This window comes from Urocampus carinirostris, chromosome 7 (assembly GCF_059441175.1).
Source record: "Urocampus carinirostris isolate Australia breed hairy pipefish chromosome 7, RoL_Ucar_1.0, whole genome shotgun sequence".
Taxonomy (NCBI): Eukaryota; Metazoa; Chordata; class Actinopteri; order Syngnathiformes; family Syngnathidae; genus Urocampus; species Urocampus carinirostris.
The window spans coordinates 32,694,582-32,709,056 of record NC_142355.1 but is presented as its reverse complement, the minus strand read 5'-3'; the positions used below and the strand labels follow the sequence as shown (position 1 = coordinate 32,709,056).

The following is a 14,475-nucleotide window of genomic DNA, read 5'->3' as shown; positions in this document are numbered from 1 at the left end:
CAGTGTGCCTACTGCGAGAATAAGCTAGTCTGGTCAACCTATCAGAATCTTCCAGTACATGTGGACAGAGCCAAAAAATCCAAAAGAGCATACCAGCTCATTGTGCTGCCTATGGTTGCACTCAACACCGTACCTCAGACTCTCATTATGTCTTTATGTTGAAAGCTCAAGTAGCTCTAGTTGCTCCATGCTCCTCTTGGTCGTTTACATTGTGTCAATATTTTTAAAAACAAGGCTGCACCACATTGGCAGTCTCGCTTTCCCTGATTTACAAGGTGGAAGTGAAAGAAAAATCTGGTAAAACGCTCCTCTTTCAGGTTTTCTAGAACCATTTTATACTTTTAACTCTTCATGTAGTAATTGGCCATACTATAGATGGTCACTCCAGTAGACGTCTAAACTAGATGAATAACTTACTTTAACTTTGTGTTTTTTTCTTTTTTTAAATGTTTTATACAGTATTTTTATTGTTTTTTTTTTAGCCTAGACTGGCGAGTGACTATATTTGGTTGTGTATGTGGTTATGTGTGCCTGTATATGGTTATTTCTCATTTACCTTGATTTGCAAAATAAAATTAAAATGTTGTCAAAGAAAGATAGACGTTTACAAAAAAAATCTTAAAATATCCTAATAACACTGATTTTAAAATGGAATCCTGACCCAAATTTGTTTTAGTTTTTTTAATGAGTTTCCTATAAAGTGTTGAAATCTCAATGCAGTTGTTGGAATTTGAATATCCATCCATCCATTATCTGCACAGTTTATCCTCAGTCGGGTCGTGGGGGTCCTGGAGCGCATCCCAGCTATCTTCGGGCAGTGGGCAGGGGACACCCTGAACTGGTTGCCAGCCAATTTGGACCGGCCAATTAACCTGAAATGCATGTTTTTGGAATGTGGGCGGAAACTGCAGTGCCCGGCGGAAACCTACGCAAGCATGGGGAGAACATGCAAACTTCGCACAGGAAGTCTCGAAGCTGGATTTGATCCCATTACCTCAGAACTGTGACGCGGACGCGTTAAACACTCAGCCGCCGTGCCGAACATAATTAGAATAATTTTTAATAAATTCTTATTTTAATGAATTGTTCGCTTTTGATAAAAATTTTAAAATGTATTTTTCTGCTTTTGAATTTAATTTAACAGTGTGCATTGACGTTGACAAAAAAGTTACTTGCATAAAAATTGGTTGTAAAATTATTATAAGTTATGATTTCTTTTTAATGTACATACATTGCCTTAACAGAAACGTTGACCCTACCAATGTAAGCGGGCTGCTACAGCGCACTAAAAAATCTAGTGTTCTGTACCTATCTGTGGTGGGTAGACCTAGGACATGCGTCCGGTAGGAAAAGCCCGACTGAAACCACATCGCTGTTTTGATAGTTCAGTAATTGTGGTCACGCAATGTTGAAAAGTAAATCAGTGAATTATCAAAAGAGACAATTGATATTTGTTACAAAACCTTTTTAGTTCAAACTAGTACAAATCTTTTTCATGTGTTAACATTTTTAAGATGGAAAATTAATGCCAATAAAGCCTAATTTTTAGAATAATGAATTCAATGCCTTTTAAGACTTTTTGAGGATCCGCGCGCACCGTTTGTTGTACGGAAGCAATCACTGGTATCAAAGAAGTCGCCTGTTACCGGACCGATCTGATTCGGTCACAGTCTGTGGTCCCTCGCTGCATCTCTCATCACAGTGACCGTGCCAGATAACCGAGCGGGGGTCTTGATCCCTGCACATCCATCATTGTCCCCCCCCCCTCCTACAGCAGTCTTTGCATATCGGATGCCCCGCCGAAGGATAACGTTGCAAATCCCTCGCCCGTTTTCCGAAAGCTTCTAACATAAGAAAGCAACACACGATCCCGTTGCTGCCGTTGGCATCAGTGGTCGGGACACAACTTCAGGGACGTTACCCGGGGGAGTCAGGGGCATCACTCAGCAGGGGCTGACTTGGCCAAGAGCTTCAAAAATAGGGACGGCTCACGAGTGATGTTGGCCATGGTGGACTCACCTGCTTTCTGGTCCGCGTTTTTCCAGTACGGAGTTTGATGTAGCGTGCTATCAGCTCATTCCGTCCTGGAAGAATTAGAAAACAGTTTTAAAGATGTGTCTTTGATGGATTTTTTTCAAAAATATGTGTAAAATCTGTGTAATTTTGTTACATTAACGAATAAGAGGCACTTAAGCACCGCCTCTACCCTGGTGAGGATGCTGAAAATGGATGGATGGATGGATGGATAAACGCTTCTATAACTTGTCACTATCACAACAACCCATCCTTTCATTGACTTTTGTTGAAATCCCAACACAACGTTTTTTCTTAGCATTAGATTTTTTTAAACGGTGTCCTAGGGGCGCCACGTAAGATCCAAGCTACTCATCCCCTAGCAAATCCCCAGTCTTCAACCCCCAGGTCAGCAACCCAGTCGTTGAAGTAGAGACTGTGATTCTTCTACCCGAAGAAAAGAGTCCATCGCAAAAAGCAGGTGACACAACTTAGATCACTGATCAAACAGAGGAGCAACTTGAGGTTGAGGACATTCAGGATCAAGACACAGACTCCGACGACCTACTGGTGGGAGTGTCTGTACATGAAGAGACAGATAGGTCTTCTGGGGAACACGTGGATGCAGAACACCAAAGACATTCTTCCACCTCGACCACGGGGTATCCTTAACTACGACAAATTAGAAAAACCTAGTTTTACCTCATATAACAACCGATATGTTGAGAAAGTCTCCTGCATATGGATTTTTGTTAAAACGAGAATGTTAATTACTTTGTGTAAATGTGAGTACTACATTTAAAGTACGGTACAATGTTAAGACATTAAGCAACGTGGGATGGTAGATAGTGTCATATGTGACTTAATGATCTTAGGAGGCCTACCAATGAACCAACAATTTGAGTCTATGCATAAAAACAGGGATGATGGTAGTTACTATATCTTATATTCATGCCATGTAGTTGTAGCAAGTGTAGGTATTTCCTTTGTTTAATGGAGAAAGTTATTTGATTGACTCTAAGTTGAAATGTTAGAAGATATGGTTAGAGTTGTTTATTGTTTGGGTGTATATGTAAAATGTCTTGGCAACATTTTTGTATTTTGAGTAGGGGAGGATGTGGTACCCTGTATTATTGGTTTGGCTATGTTATTTTGGGTAATGCATTACCTTTAGGGAACTGAAGAAAGGTATTATGGGAGATTGAGTCCAAATAAGAAGAAAGTAGAAGAGGAAAACGCAGATGCAACCGATCCGTATGTTGATATAAAATTGCCCGAAACAAAGTTACAAGTGATTTTTGTTTTGTTGGCAAGACAAGGCCTGCATTTCAGGACACTAAACATCAGGCGTTACTGGTATCGGCTAAGATTGCAAAGACCAATTGATTAAAAAAGGTTTCTATCGGAACTGTTACCAATACCGGTATCGGTACTCGCCTAGCCGCTGTTTGTACAGCCTGGAGGAATATATAAACCATCTGACTAGGATTAACAACATTTCCTCATAAATAACTTTTAGATTACCCATTAGTGGACTTTTTAAATGAAGAACAAACAAAATATAATTTCACACGACAGAAACAATGTGAAGAAATGGTAAATGGTCTGCATTGATATAGCGCTTTTCAAGTCAATGAAGACCTCCCAAAGCACTTTACAACGTGCTTCACACTTACCGATTCACACACACACTCACACACCAATAGGGGCCATGCAGCCATGCAGGGCGCCGACCTGCTTATTGGGGGCATTAGGGATTCCGTGTTTTGCCCAAGGACAGTTCGACATATAACACGGAGGAGCCGGGAATCAAACCTGTGATCTCTTGATCCCAAGACGAGCGCTCTACATCCCAAAAAATAAATGAATAAAAGAGAAAATGAAATATTTTGTTACCATCCATCCATCCATTATCTGCACCGCTTATCCTCAGTAGGGTCGAGGGGGTGCTGGAGTATGTCTCAGCGATCTTCGGGCAGTGGGCAGGGGACACCCTGAACTGGTTGCCAGCCAGTCGCAAGGCACACAGGGACAGAAAATTCGCTCGCTCATTCACACCTACAGACAATTTAACCGGCCAATTAACCTAACATGCATGTTTTTGGAATGTGGGAGGAAACCGGAGTGCCCAGAGACAATCCATGCAAGCACGGGGAAAACATGCAAACTCCGCACAGGAATTTGACAACCAACCACTCATTCAAACCTAGGGACAATTTGGACTGGCCATTCGTTTATTCATTCATTCATTCTTTCATTCATTCATTCAATCATTATCTGCACCGCTTATCCTCAGTTGGGGTCGCGTAGATGCTGGAGCCCATCCCAGGTGTCTTCAAGCAGTGGGCAGGGGACACCCTGAACTGGGCCAATCGCAGGACACACAGGGACAGACAACCATTTACTTGCTCATTCACACCTAGGGAAAATTTGGACTGGCCAATTAACCTTACATGCATGTTATTGGAATGTGTGAGGAAACTGGAGTGCCCAGAGGAAACCCACGCAAACACGGGGGAGAACATGCAAACTCCACACAGGAAGGTTTGATCTCACGACCTCAGAATTGTGCCGCACACGTGCTAACCATTGCGCCGCCGTGCTGCCCATATTTTGTTACATCATGCATTAACACAATTAATATTGAAATATTTCAAATGAAACAATTATTCATAAATAATTAATGGACGAGTTTGATAATGAACAAACAAAAACAATTTGTAGATTTTTTTCTAAATGACAGCGACAATATGAACTAAAAGGACCAAATTAAAAAAACAATAAACTATTGAATACAAGTAAAAAAAATACATAAATAAAACATGATTACACATCAAATAAGAAAAAAATATCTAAAATTTGTTCACATTTAGTTTTTAACTAATCACCCGTTCATTGAATATTCAATTATATATAAAACAGCAAAATATAAATAAAGACATAAAAAATTAAAAAGCTTGTTCTTTTTTTTATATATTTAGCTTTTGTCTTTTAAAATCTGGTAACTCTTATCGAGAATTTTATTTTCACTTTTCCATGTATTTATTTTATTTATTATACTATATGTTAGGAATATGTTGAGGCAAATGTCCAGACAATGGAATAAAGGTCACTCCTGGCATGTCTTACAGAAGCTTTTTAAAAATTAAAAACATGTCTACTCTGTGTCTGCATTTACAACAACAACAAAAAGCTTTTTTTGTTCTGAACAAAGGAATGTAAAACAATTGCTTGCATTCGTTAAATTCTCTGAGGACATCTCAGAAGGAAAAAGAATGCTTTTTACTGTACAGTACAGTACTTGTCAAAGACTGGGTTTGTACAAGCACTTATCAAGGACTTTTAAAGCCAATTTCCAATTTCTTTAGTACCATAAAAAAAAATCTGGTGTGAATTGTGGATTTTGCAGACCTCGAAATATATCTGAGATTAATTTGTGGGATTTTTATTTTGCTTGTGAATTTATCAAGACGCATGACTTAACAATATATTTGTTTTGGGGATGAATTTCTCCCCTAATTGTGTCATGTGAAAATGACAGTAATGTATAGCTTACATTTTCAGTTGCAGGAAATTCTTCCCATTACAATTTACGACTGGGAAACACTACTTTCATTTTTTGCATGGCCCATAATAAATGCCCGTAAGTGATATGTAATCTGAGCACTAATACACATTCGATAGTGCCCTGTTCAGGTGTAGAATGCACCTGTCCTCTTGAGCGCGACCCGTAGGGAGCAATGACGCTTCACAGGACAATGCTGCCCAAACTAATGCCAGCTGCAGTTATTCATGAGGAAAGATGAACTACAATGGCGTATACACCAGAGAGCAGAGCCGGCGTCATTTTTAAGACTTGTTGAGAAAAATGGCAGCTTTCAATTTCAAACATTTACAAGCACTTCCTCCAAAATCAAAACGCCGTTCAATCGTTGAAAACACAACATTAAAATCCAAATATTTTCAAGGATTTAAAGCATCCTTACAAACCATGCAAAGAGTGATAGTCCACACGAGTGGCTGTGGATCACAAAATGACAGACAGCTCGCGCCGGCCAAGCAGGTGGGGGAATGCAACCGCAATCAGATATCGGGACCTGACCCGGAGATGACAAGCCCCACCAAAAAAGTGGGGGCCCGGCCCCCAGCCCCCGGCCCAGTGACGGTGCCGGGCAGCTGGTGCTCGAGTCAATGTTTATGGAAAAGGCCTTTACACCCATGGTAAATCTTGGCCTTGTTCTCCTTGCCACGGTCACCCTTAGTCAGCCTCTGACCCGTTTGGGGGTTTTGGTTACAACCGTCATGCCCATATTTTTTTCGGCCTTGTTTTTACACTCACATTCAGGGCAGACGTTTTAAAACCAGAAATATATTTGGCAGACCAAAGAATATTTCTGCAAAATGGTAAATCTGATGTGTTACTACTGAGTGTATTTGATGTTTTTACGACGTTTTAAGCCAGGGCACACTTCTTTCGTTAAAGAATCTCAAGGCGCACTGTCCATCAAAAATATTTAAATATTTATTCCTGGCACCAGATTCGTGGTTTTTATTTTTAAAGCTTCTATGTTCAGCTTGCCAGATTAACTCATATCATTCGTTATTACCACGACTGAGGAGGTAATACGGGTTCTACATTTTGGTAAATATTTTTGCTTTAAATTTTTAATTTTTGCTGCCTGGTCTACCACAATCAGTATTGTCACACACGTTGCCCGTCAATGCCAATGTCTGGCTAACATCTCTGAAGAGCTGGATGACGCTTTACACTGAAAAACAACAGCGACCAGGTGATGAAGGTGCTGTAACTGAGTCAGATGAGGAGGCACCTCCTGTTTCTGGTAAGCATGGAAACCAGGATCTGTTTCATGTTGGGGAGCAAACCCCAATAAAAAAAAAACTAGCCTGGGGAAGGATGAGTGCCACCCTGGCGGTTAAGGTATCCGCGAACCGTAAACTGCTATGGATACATTCTATAGATAAATTTAGGCAATTTCCTGCGGCACTCTAGATATGGTCTCACGGTACACTAGTTTGCCCTGGCACACAGCTTGAAAAACACAGAGCACTGGGAAATGGGCCAAAAATGGAGGGCTAGGAAAACTATGGCCCACGGGACGCTTAAGTAAATAATTATGAATAAAAAAAATAACATTTATTTGAGGGACACATTAAAAAAAAGCCTTCTGCCGTTTGGTCTGTAGCAGTTCTTGGGCGAATGCTTGGAGGAGGTCCCGTTAAAAATACCTCCTGACTCACCCACAAGATCCGAGACGAGGGTTGAGATCATCCAGGGAGATTTAGCTTCAGTGTGATGCAAGGGAGGTTTCTCAAGGGCAAACATATTTCCTATCTGCCACTCCAATCAACCAAAAATGTTATTTTGGTTTAATCTCACTATTGACTCTTCTGGTTCATCCAAATACTCTCTAGCAAACATCAGATGGGTAATTATTTTTCTGGATTTTTTTTCTCATTGTGTCTATCATAGCTAAATTTAATCTATGATAATGGCCCTAGTAAGGGCACACCCCCGTGTCCCCCTCCAGAGTCAATCCTTGGACCAAGCCGGTCATAAATCTGCATCAATGGCCCAGTGTGATCACTCCCGCTCAGTACATTCCTAACATTCCTATGCACTGACACGCACTTCTGCATCTGCTGCTGCAATACAACCTCAAATGTCCAAGTCCCCTTAATGTAAAGTACACAAAGCTAAAGCCAATAGTTATCAAAGCAATAACGTCCAAATATGACAGTTATCGCCCAATAGAAAATAAGATCCGTTAATTAGTCACTTATCGCAAACTACAATATTCAATAAGCTACCTTTGAGAAAGATTCTAAGCATATATGTTCCTCATTGGAATATATTTAGGATTTTCTATAGATTTAGGAGCAAGACTTGGTCGTGTATCTTCTCGACCTTCTCGGAGTGCTTTGTGATACTCCTCGCATTGCTCAGGATTTGGACATGCTGTTTATTTTAAACAGGCAAGTACATTGATTTATTTTTATGGGATTTTTTTTTTGTCACACTCTTATGTGTTTTTGTGTGAACACCAATTTAATTGAGATTGACAGCTTGCTAATTAAGATTGAGCGATGCCCAGTCCACAAACAAGTGTCTTAATTTAGACACAATGTGTTACTTTTCTGTACTAGACATCGAAAAGTGTAGTGTAATGTATCTTAATGTTTTATACTTCTTGAGTGAATATTCACTGACATAAATTTGCTACACATGTGCTATTCGACACCGTTAGGCCGTAATTGGCCAAACGTATCCTAAGGGCCGGGTCACACAGCCGTTTGCGTCTGTATCGAGGCTGAATCATGGCCAGAAATTTCTGCCTGTGAAGCAGACGCTGTTGGACGCTTTGAGAACGCCATACAGACGAGATACAGCAGTGCTTTACACGCGGTCGGAAATTCACACGCGGTTGGCCGCGCGAAAAAGTTTTGCGCTGCTCAAAACTTTAGACCACGTGTTAACCGCGGGCGGCACACGTGGTACACACGAGGTAATGACGCGGAAATGACGTGGAACGATGTGCTATGGCCGCGGCCAGGGCGTGGTTACATGTGGGTAGGACGCGAAATCGTGGGTGGAGCACGGTCATAGCATGTTCTGCGCCTGCATCGCGGTGTTATTACGTGAAATTAGCGTGTTACGCGTGTGACGGTCAAACGCCTTTCTCCGCGTAAATACAGCGCGATTTGCCGAGCACACGTCAGTTGTGCTCGAGACGTCAAGGGGTGATCATGGATCCCCGTCACTGTAGTGACCTCGTCTTAATCCATTTTTATTTCTTTTCATTTCATAACAAGATAATAAAATAAAAATTAAAAACTATTACAATAATAACATATTGGCTTCTTAGGTGCGATAGCTTGAAATCTTGATCTTCACGGGACTGTGTCTTGAGCGGTTATGAATTCTACAGCCCGGTGTTATGCCGAGAAATGCATCCCTGCCGAGATTTGCATCCCCTCGCTACTACAACCACTTTTACCTCGTTTTATCTCACTTTTATATCACTTTTAGGGAATGTAATGGGGAACATATAACCAAATCCACTTCGTCTTGCATTTGTTGGGAATGTAATACAACTTAAACCATTCCGTCTTTGTTTTTGTTGTGAACGTAATCGAACGGTGATGCACACCGTATATAAATCACTTTTGAGAACTGTTATGCACTCTACCGTAAAGCTTATTATGCAGAAATAAGCTTTATGGTAGAGTGCATAACAGTTTCAATACGAGCGATTTGAATAGAAAAAGGAAAAATAAACATGTTACCTGCTCAAATGTGATTTGTATATGGCGTGCATTACCGTTCGATTACATTCACAACAAATACAAAGACAGAATGGTTTAAGTTGTATTACATTCCCAACAAATGCAAGACGAAGTGGTTTTGGTTATATGTTCGCCATTAAATTCCCTAAAAGTGATATAAAAGTGAGATAAAACGAGGTAAAGTGGTTGTAGTAGCGAGGGGATGCAAATCTCGGCATAACACCGGCTCGGCAGCCTTTATACCCGTGGTCCACACGCGGAAATGACGCGATGAGGAAGCGGAACAGTCGCCGGCGTCTGTTTTGCGGGCATACCACCGATGAACAGCGGGTTGGCCAATTTTGCGCATTTTCCATCGCGGGCAACCACGGGCAAAAAAAAAAAAATCGCAAAATTTTACCCGCGATACAGACGCAAACGGCTGTGTGACCGGGCCCATAGTGTGACCGGGCCCATAGGGCCTGATGTAGCATTTTTATATATGTTTTTTGTTAACTATAGCTACTAATGTGGATGGTTAAGATAATGCCACTTGACAATAATAAGTGATGTATATTTTTTCCTCAGCCAATGTGTGACAAGTATTGAAGCACTTGTATAATGTTCAAAAGTGATTTATTTTCATGTAACAAACAGACTCTATAATAAAATTATATTGTTATGAGCACCACAACTTGTTATATACACAGCGGGCTTGCGAAACTATTTGGCCCCCTTGAAATTGTGACCTATTGATATAGATATACAACTGTATTATCTTGTGAAGCGTCAACAATACGTGGGACACAATCATGAAGTGGAACACACTTTATTGGATATTTTAAACTTTTCAAAAAAATAAAAAACGAAAAAGTTGATGTGCAAAATTATTCAGCCCCCTTTACTTTCAGGGCAGCAAACTCTGTCCAGAAGTTCAGTGAGGATCTCTGAATGATTCAATGTTGATCTAAATGACTAACGATGATAAATGGAATCCACCTGTGTGTAATCAAGTCTCTGTATGAATACACCTTCACTGCGATAGTCTCAAAGGTCTGTTTAAAGCGCAGAGAGCATCATGAAGAACGAGGAACACACCAGGCAGGTCCGAGGTACTGTTGTGGAGAAGTTTAAAGCTGGATTTGAATACATACAAGATACAAGATTTCCCAAGCTTTAAACATCCCAAGGAGTGGTGCTCATAACAATATATTTTTATTAAAAGTCTTACTGACAAAGTAAATATTGATCAACTGATTGATATAGTCAATGTCACATCTCTCCAAAATGACTATTTGGCACTGTACAATGTATTGGAAGAGTCAACAATAATATAGACACAAATTAAATTGGATTGTGCTTGTAATTTTTATTTATTTTTTGATATCCGTGTAATTTTTTAGTATCAGGATGTTATCGTTATCGGTATCAGTAGGGAAAAACAGGTTAAGTGGATCCAAACACAAAAAACGTTATGGATTAAAAAATTAACAGCACATACAGAATCGAAGCTTTACTTAACACAAAAACGTGAAAAAATAATGTGCAATTTTCCATCAGTGGCCATCAGTTTTCCTTCCAGTCAAGTCAGGAAAGTCACATCAAGGCTGACGGAATGTCTTGCTGGAGTGTGATTTCCCCATCCCCCCCGACCTGCTTTGCTGGTCTAAGCGTTCTCCGAAAAGACACGTGTTGTACAGTGATGCTAACAGTGAGGCAAGTGCCGATGAGGAAAGAATCCTCTATTGATCAAGTTGCGTTTTATGATCACTTAACAGTCTATATCCACAGGCTGTAAGGCTATTGAACTCTGCCCCTGTCCCTCTTTGCCCCCCCCCCACTCACACAAACACTTAAGACATAAATCACACCCCCCAACTGACAATAGCAGAACTCGATCATAATTCCCGAGCGAACGATTACGACCGTCAGACACAATTGCACTTGAGCATTGACTGATTTAATTATGCTGCTATCGAGTTTTCATGGTAGCATGTCTGCATTTTTACTTTTAATATGTATGTTGGGTTATCTATGGGTATTAGGTTTTTATCTATATTTATTCTGAATATTCATTGGATTTGTTTTAACTGTGCATGGATGACTGGATGCTCCAAACGAAGTTTTGGTGTTCATTGACAAATGTTTTTAAACTATGAACTGAACTACAAACACAGAAATAATCTGGATTATTACTCACTTACACAAACCTTTTATCTTAGCTAGTACTGTACAAAAATGAAATGTAATTGAAGTATATGATAAGATGTGAAATCATAGTGTGTTTGTGGGGGATATTGAATTGTTTTGCATGGGTTGAAATAATTTGGCAAAATATAATTTATGTGATTCTTGCATAGGAGAGATAGCGAGAGGGAGAGCGAGCGAGAGGGAGAGCGAGCGAGAGGGAGAGAAAGGAGGGAAATAGAAAGAGTGATGGTTAGAGAGTAAAGAGGGAGAAAAAAGAGAACAGAGTGGGACAGAAAGAAAGCAAAAGGGGAGGGAGAAAGAGAAGAAAAGGGATGGATATTGAGAGAGAGAGTATGAATGAGAGGTGGGAGAGAGTGAGATAAAGAGGGAAAAGCAGTATATAGAGAGAGCGAGAGAAAGAGAGTGACGAAAACAAGGATAGAGCAAGAGAAGGAGTGAGAGACTGTTACAAAGAATGGGGGATCAAGATACAGATAAATAGAAAGGGGAGAGAGAGAAGAGGGAGAGAAAAGAGAAAAAGAAGGAAATGCATGGGAGCAGGGGTTGGAGGGAGCCTTAGAGAAAGAGAGGGAGACAATGAGAAAAAGAAAGACTGAGAGAATGATAGAAGAGGGAGGGAAAGTGAGCAAGAGAAAGAAGTGGACATATATATGAATAACTATATTAAAAGAAAGGGATAGACAGAGAGGGAGAGAGAGATTGAGAGAGAGAAAGATAGAGAGAGAGAGAGAGAGAGAGAGAGAGAGAGAGAGAGAGAGAGAGAAAGAAAAGAGCAAGAGCAAGAGAGAGCAAGAAGAGGTGTTGAGAGAGTGAGAGAATGCAAGAGAGAGAAAGGGGGACATGGCGAGAAAGAGAAAGGGGAAATCGAAAGACAAAGAGCAAGATTGATAAAGAGAAGGAGGAGGGGACAGTAGGAGATAAAGGTGGAACAGAGAGAGAGAGAAAGAGAATGGGGGAAGAGAGAAAAAGAAAGACAAGGTGGAAGAGAAATAAAGACAAGGAGGTAGAGAAAGAGAAAGAAAGAGAGTGGGACACACCACCAGTATGTCAATATGGTCGAATGGTAATGAAAAGCAAAAAATTGTTGTTGATTAATTTCAAAATCAGTGACTCGCTGATAAATAGAAAAATTGCTGCACCTCTGCACCCTATTCTCCAAGACCAACTTCAGTTCTCCCACTTGACCTTCCCGTCCCATTTTTGAACCGAAAATCCCTTAAGAGTCGTATCAGATTTCGATATCGGCGCACAATAAGACAACAATGGGGCAACGGCTTAGCGGGCGCTAACGTTTCTGCGTGTGCATTTTCTTTGTTTGACAAACGGTGTGAAAATCCCGTCAGCATTCACCAAAAGCTTTGTTGACTTCATTTACAACGGTAATGAAAGCCTTCTCTCTTTTTTTTTTTTTTCATCGCAGCTGTTAGCAGAGAGTGTGACGAAACAAAACAGCTGCATGCAGCGGGATGTCATAACCCGGCCTGGTCAGAAAATAATAACCTATATTCAACAGAAGAATACAACCTGCTTTGTATGGGGAGATCATTTCAATTTCAACGCCGCATTTCCTGCTAGTCTGCTTCACACAACGGTACTTCTTGGGTTTATCTAACGAAGTAGGGATGCACGACAGTCATCGAACTGATGACGGCTCATCTACAGTATATTACATGTCAAAGTGTCCTTGGGCAAGCTACTGAATCCCTAATGCCCCCGATAAGCAGGTAGTTGCCTGCCATCGGTGTGTGAGTGTGTGTGAATGGGTAAGTGTGAAGTGCTCTGGGAGGTCTTCTGTGACTTGAAACGCACTATATAAATGCAGACAATTTCCATTTACATTTAAGTACGTTTTGATTTTATGTAAAAGTAGTAGTTTGCATTGTTGGTGATAGGAATGAGTGGAGAGGTGTTGTAAAAGGGTAGTGGGATGTTTGGACGCGTTCTAAGGGATGGGCAAGGCACCTGTATGATGCGGCAGGGGTAAACCAGTGAAAGCTGTCGGGCCCTGAAGAGTGTGTTGTGGGTTCCAATCCAGCTACCAGCCTTCCTGTGTGGAGTTTGCATGTTCTCCCCATACCTGAGTGTGTTTCTACCAGGCACTCTGGTTTCCTTCCACATTCCAAAATCATGCATGTCAGGTTAATTGGCCGGTTCAAATTGTCCCAAGGTGTGAGTGAGCGAGCGAGTTGTCTGTTCCTGTGTACCCTGTGACTAGCTGGCAACCAGTTCAGGGTGTCCCCTGCCCACTGCCCGAAGACAGCTGGGATGGGCTCCAGCACCCCCGTGACTCTACTGAGGATAAGCGGTGCAGATAATGGATGGATGATTAAATAGCCTTATTAATTGTCCCTATTGTCAATTGGTTATGACCATATTTCTTAGCGAATGTAACAATGTGTGTCCCCTCTAAGCTGCGCGCGTGCGCAATCGCGCACTGCCTGCACATTCTCAGCACACAAGAAAATCTATCCAACGCAATGTTCCCTCGAAGCTGTGTGAGTTTTTAGAGTTTTTGAGAACCGGCTTCTTCGGCTCGGCTCACTAAAAGGAACCGGCTCTTTCGGGTCCTAAACGGCTCTTCAGGTTGTTTTTGCTTCTTTCATCCCTATATGACCAAAAATTATGTAAAATTACGCACAAAATGACATAAAAGAAGGGGGAATAGAACAAAAAGAAAAAAATACCAAAATGCAAAAGTAGTGAAAAGCTGAGAAGAAAAAGAAACAAAAGGAAGAGAAAAAAGAAGGAAAAATTCAGAAAAAAAGCCAGAAAAAAAGAAAAGAAATAAGCAAAGGAAAAAAGCAAATAGAGAACAAAAAGAAAAAAGTAACAGCTAGGAAAAAATAAACACAATGAATTTTTTTAAAAGGAATTTTAAAAAATAGAAAAAAAACAGGGAAAAAGAAGAAAAAGTTTGTCTCATCTCATCTCATCTCATCAGCTGCACCGCTTATCCTCAGTAGGGTC

At 40.8% G+C, this 14,475-nt stretch overlaps 1 protein-coding gene across 1 annotated transcript in view; it reads right to left on the bottom strand.

The window, feature by feature from the left end:
* The window catches only part of tead4 (TEA domain transcription factor 4), a 54,254-nt gene that overhangs the window by 25,065 nt on the left and 14,714 nt on the right, over positions 1 to 14,475 (bottom strand). The window contains exon 3 of the mRNA XM_088340627.1: positions 2,020 to 2,084. Coding sequence (XP_088196753.1) covers positions 2,020 to 2,084 — 65 coding nt within the window. The remainder of the gene's footprint in view (positions 1 to 2,019; positions 2,085 to 14,475) is intronic.